Below are 20071 nucleotides of genomic sequence, written 5' to 3'. Positions count from 1 at the left end.
AATTGATGTATAAATTTAATCAGAACAAATTAGCTGAAGCTATATGTCATATATAATCACACATTTTTACAGTAATCTTAACTAAATGTTGCAAACAAAATCAAGGTAATGGAGTAATACTTTTTCCTTGATGGTTTATGACAATCCAAGATAAGGTAAGGGAGAAACTTAAGGTCACAAGTAGACTTTTATAATGTTTATTCCTTTAATTTTAATGTTACTTTTGTGTGATTTTAATCTCGGTATCAATTTTAGTGTCCATGTACTTTTAGTTTTTGGTGATTTTAATCCTCTTACTGTCAATAGCAGACTCAACTTTAATCCTTGTATTTTTTTAATGCTGCAATCAAACCCCTAAACTAAAAAATGTCATATAATTTTAAGCCAATTTTCATGATATTATAAAATGTTAATCCATGTAGCGATTGACGTGTTTACAAGATTGACATGTGTACAGTTTTATTTTTCTATTATAGTGTATTTCAAATGTCATTAAAAGATGACCATTTGGTAATTTCATTCCTAATGGCTAGTGCAGTTGGCTAGCATTCGTCGAAAGCCTTTGCAACTTGGATCCTCTCCCGCATGAATCTGTGCAGCAACACTCGTGCATATTTTGAACCATTGATTGAAATCAATGACCATGGTTATTTAAACTAAAAACACAACTTAATAATTATAATATGAAAAGTGTTTAAAGGGGACGAACAGCAGGAGAGGCCAGAGACAATCTAAATCCAAGCCTTTGGCAGCAAGGATTTTTTTTTTTTTGGTTACATCAAGGAAAGAAAGAACAAACTAAGAAACTATATCATGGCAAAGTAAAGGCACCACCGATGTCGGGGGGAGGCTCCAAACTTTCCAATCCCAGCCTTCCTGAACCGCAAGCTTTGCTAGTGCATCCGCAACCACATTCCGATCCCGGGGCACATAACTAAGCGTGACATCCCAATCCCTAGCAAGCAAGGCTCTAACCATGCTGATTTCCTGGCCATGCCAGTGATCTTGCACATCACTATTGTTGAGTATCACTTGCTGTAATACCAAGCAATCCACATGGCAAATAATCGTCCGGTGTCCAAGTTCCCAGGTGTGAACTAGCCCTCGGTGGAGCGCTGCGAGTTCTGCCTGGAACGCGTTTCCAGTCCCCAAAGCCATGGAGAAACCTGAGAGCCATCGACCATGTCTGTCTCGGAGAACCCCGCCACCACCCATGTTGTCGATATCCCCCCGCCAGCTGCCATCAGTGTGGAGTAGCACACAATCACTCCCAAGGACAGCTGAGGCTGAAGCAGATGTTCTTGTCGTAGTCTTTCCCCATCGGTGAAACTCTTGCACATCACGTTGTATCCGTTGCAAAACCTCTCCATGCGTCCATGGTGCTTGATCAAAGACAAAACTATTCCTCCACTTCCAAAGGTTCCACACTATGGCACAAAACAAGGCATTCTGGTTCACTTGTAAGTGTGCAAAGAGCCACCCCCGAAAGTGCATGGCTGTTGGGACCCCCGTGATTGTTCCGGTAAACCTGCTCCAAACCCACGCCGCACCAGGACATCTGCGAAGGACATGCTCAACGTCTTCAGTGCTAGCTCCACATCTCATACACGTTGCCGAGGGCGCAAGGTGGCAGTGAAAGCGCTTACTGTTTGTAGGTAGAGCTTCTTTTCCTGCGAGCCATAGAAAGAACCGTACCCGCTCTGGGGCATGCGCCCGCCAAAGGATTTTCCAGAACCGAGAGTCATGACTATCATCATCAATTAACCAGTTATATGCTGAGCTAGTGGTGTAACGACCATCTGGTGCCTCGCGCCAAAGTATCTTTTCGTCTCCTGTTCTTGTGGTAGGTATAGGAATCCCATGAATTTCCTCCTTGATGGCATCAGGTATCATTGTGTAAAGAACATCAAGATTCCACTGTCCCTCACGCCACACATCTGCTACCGTAAGTGGTGTATCCGTAATGTGAACGAACGGTAACCTGCTTGCAAGTGTCCCTGTGCCCAGCCAGTTTGAGTACCACAAGGATGAAGTTCCAGCTCCCAATTTCACACCAAACCCTTGAGCTACTGCGTCTCGAGCCTTCAGGATGCCACGCCAGACATATGATGTGCCTAGTCTTTGCGGTTCTGCTAGAATTGAGCCAGAGTGCAAGTATTTCGTGCTTAAACATTGTACCCAGAGTTTGTCACGCTCATTCAGCATGCTATGAACTAGCTTCCCCAATAAAGCCTCATTGTTCGCTCTCGCACCTCTGATTCCTAGCCCTCCTCTGCCCTTTGGCTTGGTTAATTCTGTCCAAGACACTAAATTCCAACTTCTAGCATTATCCCCTCTCCCCCACACACACTTGCGGACCAGTTTGTCCAAATGATCACAAACTGAATCAGGTAACCAAAGGGACTGCAAGTGTTATGAGGGTCGTGAATTTTAAAGTCATGGAAATATACTTTTTTTTGAAGTGTCATGGAATTATACTTACTCAATAAATATAATCAAAAGTAAGAGGACTAAAATTGAGCAATTGAAGGTAGATGGATTAAAATCACCCAAAGCTAAAAGTAAGGGAATTAAAATTGAGCAATTAAAAGTAGAAGATTTAAATTGTACAAAATTTAGTAAGGGAGTAGTGTACAGGGGCGGACCCACTCAGAGGCCAGGTGTGGCAGTGGCCACACCGGTTTTTATTTTTTATTTTTTTAAAAATTTATATGGTTAAAAAAAAGAAAATTTATTTGTTTTCTATCACCACCACTCACGCACGCACGCTTCTTCTCTATTCTCTCATGCCTCCGCCTCTCTCTCGGTCGATTCACGGCCGCACGGCGGCGGCGCACGCCTCTGGATCTCTCGACTCTCGTTCGTGCCTCTCGCCCTCTCTACTCCTGCTCTCCAACGAACCAACAACGAAGCTCCTGCCTCAGACCCTCAGTGCTCAGTGCGACAGTGCCTCTCCCTCTCAACTGATTGAAGCTCTCACTCTCAGTCACTCACTCAAAGTCAAAACTCAAAAGGTAATGCTCTCAGTCACTCGAAGCTCTCACTCTCAGTCACTCAAAGGGTTTGAGACTTTGGATTCTTGTTCTAGGGTTTGAGGAAATTGAAATTGATATGTGGAAACTGAAATTGATATGTGGTAAAGGGTTTTCTGAATTCATGTTCTAGGGTTTGAGGAAATTGAAATTGATATGTGGAAACTGAAATTGATATGTGGAAAAGGGTTTTTTGAATTCTTATTCTAGGGTTAAAGGAAATTGAAATTGACATGTGGAAACTGAAATTAATAGACGATTTTCATTGTAAACTCTTGGATTATAATGTAAACTCTTATATTTCCATGAGAAACTTTATCTCATGGTTTTATCTATAATATTTCTCTTTTAGTCTATAATTGCTTTTATGTTTAACCTCACTGATATTTAAAGTCTGAATCCGCCCTGGTAGTAGTTAAAGTAAAAAAGTAATGTAGGGGTGATATCCAACGTGACATGATATTAATCATATCATCCAAGTATTATTAATTTATTATACTAGGTGCTTAATCTTTCACTTGGAATGTAGAGGGAATCCTGCAATGTTACATAATGACACTTATGATCTCTGGCTGAGCATCTTCTGGTGAGCCTTATTTTTTCAGTGGGCCTGATGACCTGGCCCAAGTATCGGCTGGGCTATGACTAGGCCATATATGCAACTTCAATACGATGATATTTGTTTCACATTGGCATCGAATTTCAAATGGATCATGATCACAATCAGATTTGCTAATGCCATCTTAATTAATTGCACAGGGTGAATCCATATGTAATGATGCTTGAAACTCGTAACAAATCAAGTTTTGTGAATTGTGATTCGTGGGGGTGAATAATATCATCCACTAGATCACCCACCTTCCTGGAACTTACACTAAAAAAGAAAGGTCAAGGAAGGTTAATTCAAAATGGAAAAGTAAAGAAGGTGGGGGTAAGGGGGATTTGGGTTTGGCACCCCACCTATTGGGTTTGGCACCCCTGTATTCAATACGGAAATTTAATTTCCGTTTTCAAAACGGAATTTAAAATTCCGATTTGTTTTTTATATGCAATGAACGGTTGAAAATGTGCCACATATGCTAAAATACATAACGGTTTTTTAATTTCCGTTTTTTTCGTATTAAAATCGGAATTTAAATTCCCGTTTTTAATAAAGTGGGGTGCAAAACCCAATAGGTGGGGTGCCAAACCAAATTCCCAGGGTAAGGTAATCCTTCCCAGCCCAGGTAGCTTTTATATTTATTTATTTACTTACCGGGGTCTTTGTCTGTTGGAATATTGACTTTAGAAGACACTTATCCACATTGCAATACCAACCTCACCCAATGCGTCCACAATCGCTGTATCCGTACCACTCCATGTCATTCTCACCCCACTTGCTGCATGCTTTCTACTTTCTAGCCTCCACTCATCCCATTCAACTTGTCTTTTTCTATTAAACAAAAACTACAAACTTTCTTGCATTTCAAGATTACAATGAAGCAAATTGTGTGCGCCGTAAAACTACTTTATGTCGATTGATGTCAAAAATTAGGCCAAACAATGGGAGGGAGAATTGAGCACGTGTGATAAAACTCACCCAAGTTGCACCTTGCAACTTGCACATATGAAGGTTCCTAGAAGCTAAAACACAAGACCAACATATCAAGAAATTCACAGAACTAAATAAAACCTCAAATCACCATAAACTCCAATCCAATGATCTTTAACTTTTTATCCAAGTTCATGAACCTGCACTCCTATAAATATCACTCTTCCCTCTTTGTTTTTGAAGTTTCAAAATTCATTTCAACACCTGCTTTCAAAAATTAAAAAAAATAAAAAACCTTACTCAACTCTTTTCTTTCTCTCCAAACACAGCACAAGACACGAAAACATTACGGCCACAACATGCACGGAGAAAGTACCTACGATTCCGATTTGGCCATCTTAGAATCCATTCGCCGCCACTTGCTTGGAGAATCCGATATATGCATATTCGGAGCCCCGATTTCTAATTCGGGTAACCCGCCGGTTTACGTTCGGAGCTCCAGTTTCAGCAAACTGTACCCGTGTCTGACTGACAATTGGGGCGAGCTTCCACTCAAGGAAGACGATTCAGAGGATATGATGCTCTACGGCGTGCTTCGCGACGCCGTCAACGAGGGGTGGGTCCCATCTCTCGATTCATCGGGTTTTCTTCCCGTCAAATCTGAACCGGAGCTTTTCCCGGCAGTGCAGAGCCCACCGGAGCGGGTTGTTCCGGCTCCGGTGATTCCTAAGGAGGAAGTCATGCCGGCGGCTGCTCCGGCGAAGGGGAAGCATTACCGCGGCGTGAGGCAACGGCCGTGGGGGAAGTTCGCGGCGGAGATTCGTGATCCGGCGAAGAATGGAGCTAGGGTTTGGCTCGGAACGTTTGAAACGGCTGAGGACGCTGCGTTGGCTTACGATCGGGCTGCGTACAGGATGCGCGGGTCGCGTGCTCTGCTGAATTTCCCTCTCCGGGTTAACTCTGGTGAGCCAGACCCGGTTCGTGTGCCGTCGAAGCGGTCATTGTCTTCTTCTTCTTCTTGTTCGTCGTCGTCATCGTCGGAGAGTGGTTTGACGGCGAAGCGGAGGAAGAAGGTGGTGGGGCCAACGGTGCCTGTGGTGACTGCTCAAGTGGGATTAAAAACAGAACAAGTGGAGGAGTCAAGTTGCAAAGTGCACACGTGGAGAACAGTTATTGGTGAATTGAAGGCTGACGTGGAATGCAACTTGCTTATGTAATTATCTTATTCTGAGAGATGAACACTCAACCATCCAACAAATTTTGGAAATTGGAAGCTGTTACAAAAATAATGCACCAAGAAATTGAGAGATGGATTGGGATGGTGACTCTAGTGGGAGTGGCACAATCAAAAGGGAAAGACACAATCAAAAGCCTTAAATAGGAATTAAAGAAAACAAATGAAAAAAAAAACAGCTAGGGGATGTTTTGTTTGGGTTTGTGAACATAAAATTTGTTATTTTTTTGTTCAACATTTGTGAATTGTGTTACATGATGAAGCCTGAACTCTTTGTGCCCAAATTGACATGCTCCTTCCAAATAAAATTTTCCCACTTTAGATGATAAAATAGATATTGATATTATTGTTTGACAAGACGTCCAAAAGAATACTGTTAAATCTAAAACATAAAAATTGCACATCATCATAACTGTATTGACTTTTCCTTTATTATTTAACAATATTAATAAAGGAAAAATTATTGGAATTATGATAAACTTCAAAGGAGATGGGTGAATTTTCTCAATCTAAATAAGCCACTCTCAAGATATATGGTAGTGGTGATCGACACAAACATTTAATGTTGCGATATGTGGAGGTTGGAGTTGGAGCAATAAGGGAGGTTGTGATCTACACGCGTTAGTCAAAGTTGGAGCGAAAGGGGATCCAAGGGTTTTATTTCGCCTGTTTTTTAAGGTTGGTGGTGGAGGTGGCTCTGCCGCGACGGTAATGGCCCTGCCACGAGGGTCAAATACATTGTGAGAGAGAGATTGAATGAGATTAAATGTACTTTCAAAACTTTCAATAAAATTGTGCACCATAAACCACTTAAAACGAACTTTTTAACTCTAGTGGTTCATGCACAAATTTCATTATTGAACCTATGTGTTTGTTTGATTTGTATTTTTCAAGTGTAATCTTGAATGTTAAAATTTATAAGTGGTGTGTAATTTTTAGTATTTTGAAGTTATGAGATTAATTTTTTTTACTGAGTAATATTCAATATTACACGTTTTTATATTTTTAAAAATGAAAATGAATTATTTAACTACTGCCAATTCGAGCACGGATTTTTTTTTTTTTTTTGCTCAATATAGCGATCGACCTCCTGATTCCTGAATAATGAATTTCGATAAGTGATACTACCCTAATTCTCTAACCTTGAATTATGTTACTTTTTTAGGTCCGAATTATGATTCTTGACCTGTGTTTTCAGTTTTTGTGTTTTTTTTCCCTTACTGCTTACAGAGTACAAACTGTGGTGGTGTACATGGCCCAAATTGGCTATGGGACAAATTGCCATGTTTTTGGGGCCTAAAATGCAATACAAAACGAGGTTGTTTCTGACCCAAAAAGAGAAACAAATGTACGTTTTTTTCTTCTTCAAAAGAAACAATTGTACTTGTTTTTTATTTCAAAACAATTTTACTTTTGATGTTGACCAAAAAAACCTATCTAATGAATCGGAGAAAGATAGGCCCAATAATTTTACTAAACGAACATTAATACTAATACGCTAATGCTCACTTTTACGCTTTCTTTCTAACATTTTTTTAATTAGTTAAAATTCACGTAGGTTGCACAAAATTTGTAATGAGTCATATAATTTACAAGGTTATTTGGTTATATATGAATTTTAATCAATCAATGAACAATATTAGAAAATGAGTGTTGTTAATACTTTTTATTGAACCTTTATTCTTTTCCACGGCCGGCTAATACTTTCATTAAGGTAGATTTTCTTTTTATTTTCATTTCTCATGTTCTCCTTTCTTCTTTCTCTAACTTTCACTTTCCCTCCCACCCCTCTCCTCTCAAACCCCTCTCTTCCCCTCATCACATGCATCTGTTCTGTTAGTGTTGTGTTTATTTGAGCACACATGCTGTGTTTTGTATTTCTTTTATTTTAAAGCTCTTTCCAGATGGAGCTTACATGATGTGCATAGTGCTGATTTATTTAATATGAAGTTTCCTAGCTGCTGACTTTTAAAGGTAAAGGTTAAAAGGAAAAGGCTAAAGAATGACAAAACATTTCTTTCAAAGATGGATATTAAGAAATTTCAAACCTGAAAGAACGGGGATTTGGGTTTGGCACCCCATCTATTGGGTTTGGCACCCCATGTATTCAATACGGAAATTTAATTTCCGTTTTCAAAACGGAATTTAAAATTCCGATTTATTTTTTATATGCAATGAACGGTTGAAAATGTGCCACATATGCTAAAATACATAACGGTTTTTTAATTTCCGTTTTTTTCGTATTAAAATCGGAATTTAAATTCCCGTTTTTAATCAAGTTGGGTGCGAAACCCAATAGGTGGGGTGCCAAACCAAATTCCCGAAAGAACAGTGGAAGAACGTCATTGCTAATTGCACATACTGTGCTATACTTTTTTTCTGAAATTCACTGTGCTATACTTGACTTGAATAAGTCCTATGAGAAACGTATCTTGGTTTTAAATAAAACTAACGCACGTAGTTTATTTTGTCAAATAAAATTATGACTGAGTTAAGCTCATGTGTCACTATCACATGGAATAGCATGTCTCTAAGACTATAAGTCGCTTACACAGAGGTATTGACAAACCATCCATTAACACAACGTCAACAGTGAGATCAAACACAACTTTTTTAGGAGAAGTGACACCTTGTTACAACTATTGTGTAATTATATTTTTATTAAATGTAACCTACATTTTTTTGTTAAAAAATTAAACATTACTGTAATAATTGGTCAATGATGAACCTATGATGAAGGAGGAAATATCCTTTCTCTATTTTAATTTTCATACCCTGAACATGAAATTGTCCTAAGCTGATATGTCAACGGTCAATACACTCCCTCAAGAGTCAAGAAGTCCTAAGAAGACTATGTCAGAAACTTCTGGGAAATGATATGTGCAAATTTTCTTGCATATCCAAAGGGCAAAGGAAATAATGTTTATATAATCAATACCCTCATTCTTTCCTTCACACTACAAAGAAACAGAGCAGTAGTAAAATGCAGTATAAAGCAACTCACATATAGATAATCGATCAGCAACATTTTGGAAAGAATCCATGGGTGCTCTAACCCTTCATATCCTGACACTTTTCTTTCTTCAAGCTCGGTCCGTTTTTGCAAACGTTGACCTGTTCTCAACACTCTATACAAATAACAGCGATGCATGGCTTTCATCTTCTGGTGAATTTGCTTTCGGATTTCGCCAACTCAATGGCACGAGCACGAGCCTCTTCACACTTGCCGTCTGGTACGACAAAATACCTGACAAGACCATTGTTTGGAGTGCAGAAAAAGAAGATAACAACCCTGCAGAAGCACCAGCAGGATCACACGTTGAACTTTCCTCACAAGGGCTCACGCTGAGAAGTCCTCTTGGGGAATCCTTATGGACAACCGGACAAGAATACGGTGATGTTTCCTCTGGAGCTATGCTCGACAATGGGAACTTTGTTCTTGTAAACACGAGTTCTACTATTGTGTGGGAAAGTTTCAAGTTTCCCACAGACACGTTATTGCCTAACCAATCACTGGAGCTAGATGGCAAGCTGACTTCTCGTTTCACAGAGAGCAATTACACAAAAGGAAGATTCCAACTTTATTTTCAGGAGAAGGAGGGTCATGATGTATTAATGTTGAGTCCCCTTGCTTGGCCATCTGAATATCGTTACAATTCTTATCTTAATATTGATACCCCTGCTGGCTCTACTTCATCACGGTTAGTGTTCGATCAATCAGGGAATATTTATGTAGAGACAACTAACCGTGATGAATGGGGTAGCGGTTCCTGTGGCTATAATAGCATTTGCTCCATTCAAAATCAAAGACCTACTTGCAATTGCCCTGATGGGTACTCGTTTGTAGATCCAAGTAATGAATTTGGTGGATGTCAACCCAATTCTGCCCAGCTCCTTTGTGGAGCGGATATGGAAGGAACAACCCAAGCAAGGCCAGAAGAACTATATGAGTTGCTTATATCAAGAGAAATCAATTTTCCCCTTGGAGATTATGAAAGGATACAACCTTGCTCTCAACAGGACTGCCAACGATCTTGCTTGCACGATTGCATGTGTTCTGCTGCTGTTTTTGGTTACCCTACTTGTTGGAAGAAAAGATTACCCCTTATTAATGGAAGAGTAGAGAAAGGCCCGACTTTGGTCTTCATAAAAACAAGAGTTAGTCCTTTGACTGCTTTCACAAAGAATGAAGATCAAGCTAAACCAATTCTTTGGGGGTCACTTATTGGTTCCCTTGTTGTTAACAGTATTCTCCTGGCTACGGTAATCTTGTTGATTCTCTTGAAACCAAAAAGGATTTTGCAAGTTGCACCTGCAAGTCTTTTGGAAACAAATCTGCACTCCTTTACTTATCAAGTCCTACAACATGCCACGCAGAATTTTAGTGAAGAACTAGGCAGGGGTGCCTGTGGGATTGTTTACAAAGGCCAACTAGAAGCACACTCTTCTAATGTGGTTGCTGTCAAGAGATTGGACAGGTTAGGACAAGAACAAGAGAAGGAATTCAAGGCTGAGTTGAGTGCTATTGCTAAAACATGTCACAAAAATCTGGTACAGTTGATTGGATTTTGTGACGAGGGAATCCATAGACTACTAGTCTATGAGTACATGAGCAATGGCACTCTAGCAGATTTCATATTTGGACAAACAAAACCCATTTGGAGTGATAGGATTAGATTAGCTTTGGGGATTGCAAGTGGGTTGGTATACTTACACGAAGAGTGTGAGAACCCCATCATTCATTGTGATATTAAACCTCAAAATATACTCATAGGTAAGGATTCCACAGCAAAGATCTCTGACTTTGGGTTGGCCAAGTTGTTGTTGTCTGACCAAAGCAGAACCAATACCATGATACGAGGAACTAAAGGATATGTGGCTCCTGAGTGGTTCAAGAATGTTCCTGTGACAGTTAAAGTGGATGTTCACAGCTTTGGTGTGATGTTGCTAGAAATCATTTGCTGCAGAAGAAGTGTGATACCGATGGAGTCTGGGGAGGAGGAAAAGGCGATATTGATGGATTGGGCTTATGATTGCTATACCGAAGGGAGAGTAGATGCTCTGGTGGAGAATGATAAGGAGGCTTTGGCTGACATTGGAAGGTTGCAAAAGTGGGTGATGATAGCAATTTGGTGCATTCAAGAGAATCCTGAAATGAGGCCAACTATGGGGATGGTCAAGCAACTGTTGGAAGGCTTTGTTGAAGTCCCTAATCCACCATCTCCATATTACTCCAATTAGATTCCTTAATGGTCACCAGCAGAAAATGATGGGATAAACCCTGGCTTTGTTGGAAGGGTTATACACTCACTCAATTTTTTTTTAATATTCATGTATAACCTGTAAAAGCAGCACAATATTGTCTCCTTTATAAGTGCAGGCAGGAATGGAAACTGCAAATAACTAGACCGGTACATAATTTACGGCATTCTCCGATAGCATCCTGCAATTTAAAGTTAACTTTATTTGATCTGAACTTCAAAAATATCAGTTATAAAGTGAACTCCACATATTAAGAGATACAATCAATCGATAAAAGAAACAGTGCGACCATTTAAACACAGACAAATACTCATGTTATCACACATGATCCTCCAGCTTTCATAAGAATCGCGTAAAGGGATAACAAGACAAGAACCAAAGTAAGTATAATTATGAATTTGCAGCATACCATCCTGTGTCATGCAAAATGAGCATTTGAATAATTATGAATTGCAATTTGCAAGCATAAAATTAAAGTGAATGATCCATGAATGGTTAGAGGTTATGGAGCAGCAATGTAAAACTCTATCACTAACCAAAAATTGGCTAATACAGCTAAGAAACTAAAATAATTCAAAAAATAGATATATTCAGTAGAGCATGCTGAAAATTTTGCTTTGAATACTAACCATCTACACATTGAAATAGAGCACTAAACATGTTAGGTCTAATAATAATAAGATTAAATTAGGTTGATTAGATTAGATTAGGTTAGGAACTGGGAAATTGAAAGGAAAAGAGGAACCTTAGAAGTGAATGGAACCTTGGAAGTGGTGGACCCGAGTTGGAGGAGACCGGGCTGGCCCTTGGCGGAGGGTGCTGCGGAGGAGGACGAAGAGGCTCGATGCGCAGACACCACTTCCGTCGCCGACGCTCACCGCGGCTTCACCCAAAGGGGATGACACATCAGATTATTTCCCATTTTTAGTTTTAACTTTTAACCGAAATTTTATCTTTACTTCCTTTTTTTCTTCAGTAAAATAATACTAGAAAATTATTTTCAATGCAAAACTTTGAAAATAAAAAATAAAATAAAAATCTAGGACATTTTATAATTAGAATTAGAAATAAAAATAAAAATAGGAGATATTCTAGTTTTTTAACAAATATCTTTAGAAGAATTACATTAGTTATTTTCTTTATTTATCTTTCTCTTCATCTTATATCACATTTATTATTTTTCTCCGTTGTCTTTATATATTTTGATATAAAAACTGACTCACTAATATTTATTTGGCTTAAAAGCATTTCTTGCCCCTGATGTATCATGTTTGTGCAAAAGACGCCCCTACTCTATTTTTTTAAGTACCCTTCCGTCAGTTTGATGTTCGTAAACTAATAGAGGGGCTAACGTGGCTTTTCTTTTTATTTTTCCCAATTGCCACGTGTATTATAAGAACAAAAAAAATAATTCAAAACTCATAAACCTATCATCTTCATCTCTTCCCCTATGATCTTCATCTTCTTGTCCATGGTATACAACAACAAAAACCCAGAAAAAATAAAAACCCAACAAATCCATGAACACCCAAAACCACCGGAACCCATTATCAAAAAAACTAGCAAAATTACATAGATAGAACCTTGACAAATCTCAAGCCAAAAGTCTCAACTTGAAAGAAACTTAACAAAAATACTCAAAAACACCCATAAAACCTAAAAGAGAAGAAACCCCAAAACCCAGAAACTTCCCCAACGGTCAGATGAGAAGCCACTAAACGTCTGTAAGTGACAAATATTTATCTTCTTCATCATCTTCATCTAAAATTCCAGAAACTCACGAGCTAATCCAATTTTTTTTCCATCATATCACATGTATACCACAAATTTCATAAGCAGATCCAAAAATTCTTTAACAAAGGTAACGAAATCAAAATCCATACACAAGAATACATAATATGATTTCGTAACATATCTAAATGTAACCGGTTATCAAGAAATCAGAAGGTAAAGACAAAAATAAGCTACAAGGTGCACTATGAAGGGGAAAAGCTCGTGCAAAAAAATGTATGGCAGGAAAAGCCATCATACTCTAATGTGGTTTTAACCCATCATACTCAATGGCAAAACCACCGGCCCCAAAATATTCTACTTTTCTTTGTCAAAACCTCTTCTCTGTTCGCCTCCCTCTTCTTCAGTTCCGCTTCCGAATTTGAAAACTCAGAAATTTGTGTCATAACCAAGAAATTTGAGATGAACCCAGATCCGAAAAGAGAGGTTGATGGGTGAACGTGAAGAGAGGATAGGGCGTTCAACAGCTTCTTCGACGGTGGAATAGAGGGCTAGATCCGAGGAGGGTGCAGTCATAGAGAAGTGTGGCGGTGGAACTCAGATTTGTATCTGAGATGCATGCGAGGGTGTCCAACGACTCCTTTCTTTGTTCTGGACTCAGATTCATAGAGAGGGGACAGAGATCTTCAAGAAAGTACCTTTAGTGGCCGGAGAACACGACCAAAGACGACAGTCGGCGGCGGAATGACGGCGACGACAACAAAGGGACTTTTAGTGGCTTCTCATCTGACCGTTGGTTTGCAAAGATGAAGTTAATGGGGGTTGATGACTTGATGTAGTTGGGTTTGGGACTTTAGGGTTTCAATTTTCAATTTCTAAAGTTTTTTAAAAAAAAAACTAGTTTCTCAAGTAAATTACTTATTGAGGAAAATCTTTTCTTCCCAAGAAAAAGAAAAAAAGGATGAATTTTTATTTTCAAGTTTTTTTTTTTGGATTTTTTTGTTGTATACGTGGAGAAGAAGATGAAGATCATAGAAGAGATGAAGATGATAGGTTTCTTGGTTTTGAATTTTTTTTTCTTATAATCCACGTGGCAATTGGAAAAAATAAAAAGAAAAGTCACGTCAGCCCCTCTGTTAGTTTTCTAACCTCAAACTGACGGAGGGGTACTTTCTATACTTTTAGAATCATTGAGGGTACAAACATAGACAAAAATAGAGTGGGGGTGTCTTTTGCACAAACATGATACATCAGAGGCTAGAAATGCTTTTAAGCCTATTTATTTTTATTGATAGTCATCAAAGAGGTGTAATGGGAACTGTGACTGTGGTAATTGTTTAAATCAGAATAATTCATACTCCACTGTTTTAATTACTAAATTATACTACTGCATATCTTAGCACACGTTGAATTTTCAACATCTTAGTTAAACAATACTTAACCTCAATATCAGGTACTTGTTATTCAAACGTTCTTAATCATTATCAAGATCCATCGTTTCCTAAGCATGCCAAATGCCAACCTTTCATCCTGCTCTTTGAATTTTCTAGTCATAGATTAGAGACTAGTGCTACTTTGCTTTACCCACTAATTTAACAAATAATTAAACGTAATTGTCACTTACTTGCTTCCTTAGCATATTCATATTAATTAACTTTGCCTCTAAACTCATTTCAAAGTTTCTAGCTGCATCATTTTCTCTACAAATCCATGGCTTCCCTTATCCTTTACATACTCTCCATTCTATTCCTTCAAGTTGTTGTGTTAGTTTCAGCAAACGTTACTCGGACTTCCACACTCTCCACCACTGACAACGATGCATGGCTTTCACCTTCAGGTGAATTTGCTTTCGGATTTCGCCAACTTAATGGCACAACATTGTTTATGGTTGCCATATGGTATAACAAAATACCGGACAAAACCATTGTTTGGAACGCGAAAACACACGATGACGATAGCCTCGTACAAGCACCTTCAGGATCCCAGGTTCAGCTCACATCAGGAGGTCTCATGCTGACAAGTCCTCAAGGAGAATCCATTTGGACAGCACAACCAAACACTCCTGTTTCCTATGCAACTATGCTTGATTCTGGAAACTTTGTTCTTGTGAACCAGAGTTCTGTTTTTGTGTGGGAAAGTTTCAATTTTCCCACTGACACGTTGTTGCCTAATCAATCTCTGGAGCTAGATGGAAAACTAACTTCTAGAATCACTGAGGCCAATTATACAAATGGAAGGTTCCAGCTTTATTTTGAGGATGGTGCTGTCTGGTTAAGTCCACTTGCTTGGCCTACTCAATTGCATTACACATTTTATTATAGAATTGATGCTGCTCATTCTGCTTCTAGATTAGTGTTTAATGAATCAGGGAATGTTTATGTAGAGACAACAAATGGAACTAAAATCCAACCTCAGGGTACAACATGGGGAAACAACTCAACTCTTCATCCTAACTTATATTACTACAGAGCAACGCTTGATTTCCATGGAGTTTTCACACAGTATGCACATCCAAGGGACAACAAGGCCAAACAAGGGTGGAGAATTGTGCGGTTTGTTCCTGAAAATATTTGTATTGCAATATTCAGTGAAATGGGTAGTGGCTCTTGTGGCTATAATAGCTACTGCTCCATGCAAAATCAGAGGCCTAGCTGCAGTTGCCCTGATGGGTATTCATTTATAGATCCAAGTAATGAATTTGGTGGGTGCCAACCAAAATTCAAGCTCGGTTGTGGGGAAGATAATGATGAACAGCTATATGATTTTACTATTCTTAAAGATGTAGACTGGCCTCTATGTGATTATGAAAAGATGCAGCCTTTCTCTCAACAAGACTGCCAGCAATCTTGCTTGAATGATTGCATGTGTGCTGTTGCAATTTTCAACAACCAAACTTGTTGGAAGAAAAGGTTACCTATCGCCAATGGAAGAGCACAGAGTGGTGGTCAAATAGCCCTCATCAAAACAACAGTGGCTCCTCAAGGTAACATAGGTCCTCCAAGTTCTCTTGATTCAAACAAAGAAGATGGAGTTAAGACAATTCTTCAAGGTTTACTTATAGGTTCAAGTGTTATTAACAGTATACTCTTGGCTACTGTTGTTTTGATTCTTGTTAAAAAGCCAAAAAGAATCGTCCAAGCTGCGAGTCTTTTAGAAACAAATTTACATTCGTTTACCTATGAAGCATTGAAAGAAGCCACATGGGGTTTTAGTGAAGAACTAGGCAGGGGTTCGTTTGGCATTGTTTACAAAGGTAAACTAGAAGCACCCTCTTATACTATGGTTGCTATCAAGAGATTGGACAGATTTGCACAAGAAAGAGAGAGAGAATTCAAGACTGAATTGAGTGCCATTGGTAAAACTTGCCACAAGAATCTAGTGAGGTTGATTGGATTTTGTGATGAGGGAATCCACAGGCTGCTGGTGTATGAGTACATGAGCAATGGTAGTCTTGCAAACATCCTATTTGGACAATCCAAACCCATTTGGAATCTAAGAGTTGGATTTGCTCTGGGGATTGCAAGAGGGCTGGTCTACTTACACGAAGAGTGTGACACACCCATCATTCATTGTGATATAAAGCCTCAAAACATACTCATAGATGAGCATTTCACAGCAAAGATCTCTGACTTTGGATTAGCCAAGTTGTTGTTTGACCAAAGCAGGACCAATACCGGGATCCGTGGAACAAGAGGATACGTTGCTCCTGAGTGGTTTAAGAATGTTCCTGTGACGGTTAAAGTGGATGTTTACAGCTTTGGTGTGATGTTGCTGGAAATCATTTGCTGCAGAAGAAGTGTGATGCTGATGGAGTCTGGGGAGGAGGAAAAAGCCATCTTGATAGATTGGGCTTATGATTGTTATATTGAAGGGAGAGTAGATTCTCTGGTGGAGAATGATGAGGAGGCTTTGGCTGACATTGGAAGGTTACAAAAGTGGGTAATGATAGCAATTTGGTGCATTCAAGAGCATCACGAAATGAGGCCAACAATGGGGAAGGTCATGCAAATGCTACAAGATTTGGTTGAAGTCCCTACCCCACCATCCCCTCTTTCCTTCAGTTCGTTTTCTTGAATTTTTTCTATACCAGTTCATGTACATTTTTACATAATATAAATGGTTATTTTCTATTAAGAATTACGAATTATTTCTTATGTATATGCTGTGCTTGTAACATAGTAGATGTACTAAAATGACAGAACAGAAATCATAATTAACACAATTAAAACACCCTACATGGTCATTTGATATGTGTTATGCTGTTACACAATGGGAGATCCACTTTCAAACCCTACGAACCCAGCGCTCAAGCCTAAGTTGCTTCAGAGCAGGCCCAACATAAGGTTTACGTTTCTGTGGGCATTGCCATTTACCTGTAATCTCCAAGTCATTCGATTGTTGAAGATTTGTTGCTTCTGTTAATGCCTTTCTCTTTGTCACGGCACGCTTTTCACATGCCAATGGAACTGTTCCTGGATTTGTTGAACACTGTAATAATATCTTTTCTGGTCTCTTCCAAGAATTTTCATCATTTGCTCTGGTGCTACTATTCTTCCTTGCTGTAACAAAACAGTCATTTTCTTTGTTTGTTGTACAATTTGAACTCCTTGCTGAAAAGCTTTTGGTTGAACTTGAGCTTGTGTCAAACTTTTCATGCTGGACTTCAGCCTCCAATCTGGCTTCTCTCGTGCCACTATCTTGTACCAGCTTTGGAGGTCTCATTGCAATTGAGACAAGGCTTCCTTGACTCGTGTTCAATTTCTCGTCATACTTAGTTGGACTAAGATTATTTTGCAATGTCTTGTCTTGCACACATTGCTGCAAAGTCTTTTCCAAATAGGAAGTATCAGCAGGAGTTACATTTTTCTTCATTTCAGCACTATCATAACCCTGTGAAATCAACACCAAAGAAAAACAGTGACCACAGCTGACTTGGAGGAAATTACTAGAATCATATTGATGCATTTACTAAGTGCATGTTTAGAAGTCCTTCTAGAATTGATTTTGAAGCCAAAATCAATTCTAGGGAGAAGTTTCTGTTAATAGCTTTTGAGTGCTAGAATTGATATTGGTGAAAGAGAAGTTTATCAAAACATGTTATAGTCATATATCCACCAAACTTTCTTTCTCTTACGTCTGAATTTTCACAAAACAAGCAGTATATATTCATCAGCAAGTGAAGTCTTCTATTTCTAAGTGAAATTAAGCATACATGCTAATTCACCAATATTAGATGCCTTGCATAAGAATTTAAGAACATTATATTTTCCAATTAGTGAATATGCATTATATACTAACAGGGGTATTAAAAGAGAAACAAAGAATGAGAACCCAGCTTCAAGGCTGCTCTTGCTTTACCTTCATGTTTTTATCAGAAGACCTCGTTTCAGCTTCATTCATGACTCCAACATCAAACCTGTCATCCCCACGCCTATTCTCTTCAGAATCTTCATCACTGAAAAGACTACTTGTATCAAATCCAGAAGACTCATAGTTATAGCTTGAGAACCAGTTCCTGATGTCTGGAGGCTCTGAATCAAGGGGGACAAAAAAAGGCAATCACTGTTATCTTGCTGAATAATCGAAATCATATTACAATGACTACTTGTATGTACAATTGCTGACTCTTTTTTCCATGGCAGACAAATTATAATGACTATTTACCAAAGAAATTCTAATAGAACAATGTTGCAAGGTACAAACCAGAAAATAGCAAGCTTGAATTGACAGAATCCAGATTCTGTAACAAAAAAAAGAAAATTAAAATCAACAAAAATTGTAAAGTCCCAAATTCTAAGCACAAAACCCTAACCTTGAGCTGAATTTTTTAATTTCTTTGCCTAATCAAAAATGAAAAAATTGAGCAGAAAATTAACCTGGTTCAAGCACCCCTCTTCAATACGATCATCGACTTCGCAAGAATTTCCGCTACATTGCACTAGCTTCTTCCCAACAACAACTTCATCTCTGGCCCTAATCTCTTCAACATTCGCTTCTTCTTCTTCTTCTTCGTCGCGTCTTCTGAGAGCGAATCCTTCGAAACTAAAATTCGAATCCGGATCAGGAGTCTGATACTGATAGCTAGAGAACCAATTGCCAACATCAGGAGGCTCTGACAGATAAAGCCACAAAACACAATTAGGTTTCAGGTTCTATTTCGCCCTAATAATTGAAAACATTGAGATCCGGATACTAACCAGAAGAATCCCGTAGCGATGACAGGGAACTGGGAACCTGCAAAAATAAGGAAGAATTGAGAAAAGAGGGCACACCAGATTTTCTCAGTAGCCAAACAACAAAAGTAAAATGGGAAATCGATTGGAGATGGGGGCAAGTCGGAAAATGGGTACCTCAGACTGGGAATTGGAGCCTTGAACTTGAAGGTTTGGGATTGATTCCATGAAAATGCATCGACCAAGGTACGAACAAGTGGTGAAATGAAGCTACTCAGTTCTTATTCTTTCTAAAAATTTTCACAAATTTGAAATTTCGCGGACTTGGATTGGCGCCAATTTTATGAAAATTCGTTTTCTTAAATTAATTGATTATTTGCTTTTTGGTGATGCTCAAAGGAATTTATAAAATTTTGCGTATTAGAATATTCCTATGTTAAAATCTTATATTCTATAAATGCAGCTAATTTTTTTTGAATTACAAATTTATGTTATGTATGGAATTTGTTGCACATTGGAGTGTGGAATCGGTCACCCTCATTTGTTTCTGCATCACTGTATTTAGATGTTTTAAACTAGTTTTTCTTTGTCGTTAATTTTCCTCCTATAACCAAAAAAATATAGGCTCAGTTTGGAAGAGTTTATTTGAGCTTATCTAATAGCATAAACTCTTATGTCAGTGTTTGGGAAAGTTTATGCAAACAGCTTATGAAAAAGAGCTTAAGCTTATATGTAGCTTATTTTTAATTTATTTCAATAAGTTTTTAAAATAGCTTATAAATAAACGTTTATTACCATAAGCACTTAATTAAGCCGTATTTTCAAACGAGGTCATAGAACATGTTGTCTCTATTGATTTTTCTTTATTTGTGGATGGTGAATTTTTATTGCTCTAGCTCTTTATTATCTCATTAGTCTTTTTTTGAAAGAATTATCTCAATAGCCTATATCTCAATATATGTGAATGGAAAAATCACTCACTTGAAAAAATGAACAAAAGTTTGTATTCATTAGTAGTAATAGTTATAAATATAATTAAAAAAAACAAATGGAGTTAATGGTAGAACAAAAATAGTTCAGTTATTTTAATGGCCTTTATAAATTGATA

At 38.4% G+C, this 20071-nt stretch overlaps 4 protein-coding genes across 4 annotated transcripts; 3 read left to right on the top strand and 1 right to left on the bottom strand.

The window, feature by feature from the left end:
* The first annotated feature begins 4710 nt into the window (after window positions 1–4710).
* Window positions 4711–6128, top strand: LOC130741030 (ethylene-responsive transcription factor 1A). Its single transcript, XM_057593797.1, has one exon. The coding sequence runs from the start codon at window positions 4923–4925 to the stop codon at window positions 5778–5780; it is 858 nt and encodes a 285-aa protein (XP_057449780.1). The 5' UTR covers window positions 4711–4922; the 3' UTR covers window positions 5781–6128.
* A 2548-nt stretch (window positions 6129–8676) lies between these two features.
* On the top strand, window positions 8677–11282 carry LOC130741029 (G-type lectin S-receptor-like serine/threonine-protein kinase LECRK3). Its single transcript, XM_057593796.1, has one exon. It carries the CDS (start codon window positions 8840–8842, stop codon window positions 11036–11038), a length of 2199 nt encoding a protein of 732 aa, XP_057449779.1. The 5' UTR covers window positions 8677–8839; the 3' UTR covers window positions 11039–11282.
* Window positions 11283–14445: 3163 nt separating this feature from the next.
* On the top strand, window positions 14446–16948 carry LOC130741027 (G-type lectin S-receptor-like serine/threonine-protein kinase LECRK3). Its single transcript, XM_057593794.1, has one exon. The coding sequence runs from the start codon at window positions 14501–14503 to the stop codon at window positions 16862–16864; it is 2364 nt and encodes a 787-aa protein (XP_057449777.1). The 5' UTR covers window positions 14446–14500; the 3' UTR covers window positions 16865–16948.
* Window positions 16949–17003: 55 nt separating this feature from the next.
* LOC130741028 (uncharacterized) lies at window positions 17004–19227 on the bottom strand. Its single transcript, XM_057593795.1, has 6 exons — window positions 19141–19227; window positions 18988–19024; window positions 18667–18902; window positions 18494–18530; window positions 18149–18321; window positions 17004–17680 (listed from the first exon to the last, which is right to left on the bottom strand). Exons 1-6 carry the CDS (start codon window positions 19189–19191, stop codon window positions 17075–17077), a joined length of 1140 nt encoding a protein of 379 aa, XP_057449778.1. The 5' UTR covers window positions 19192–19227; the 3' UTR covers window positions 17004–17074.
* Between the last annotated feature and the right edge of the window lie 844 nt (window positions 19228–20071).

Source organism: Lotus japonicus, chromosome 2, assembly GCF_012489685.1.
Source record: "Lotus japonicus ecotype B-129 chromosome 2, LjGifu_v1.2".
Lineage (NCBI taxonomy): Eukaryota > Viridiplantae > Streptophyta > Magnoliopsida > Fabales > Fabaceae > Lotus > Lotus japonicus.
Note: the sequence above shows the minus strand (reverse complement) of the source record. Positions and strands in the feature narration are given on the sequence as shown.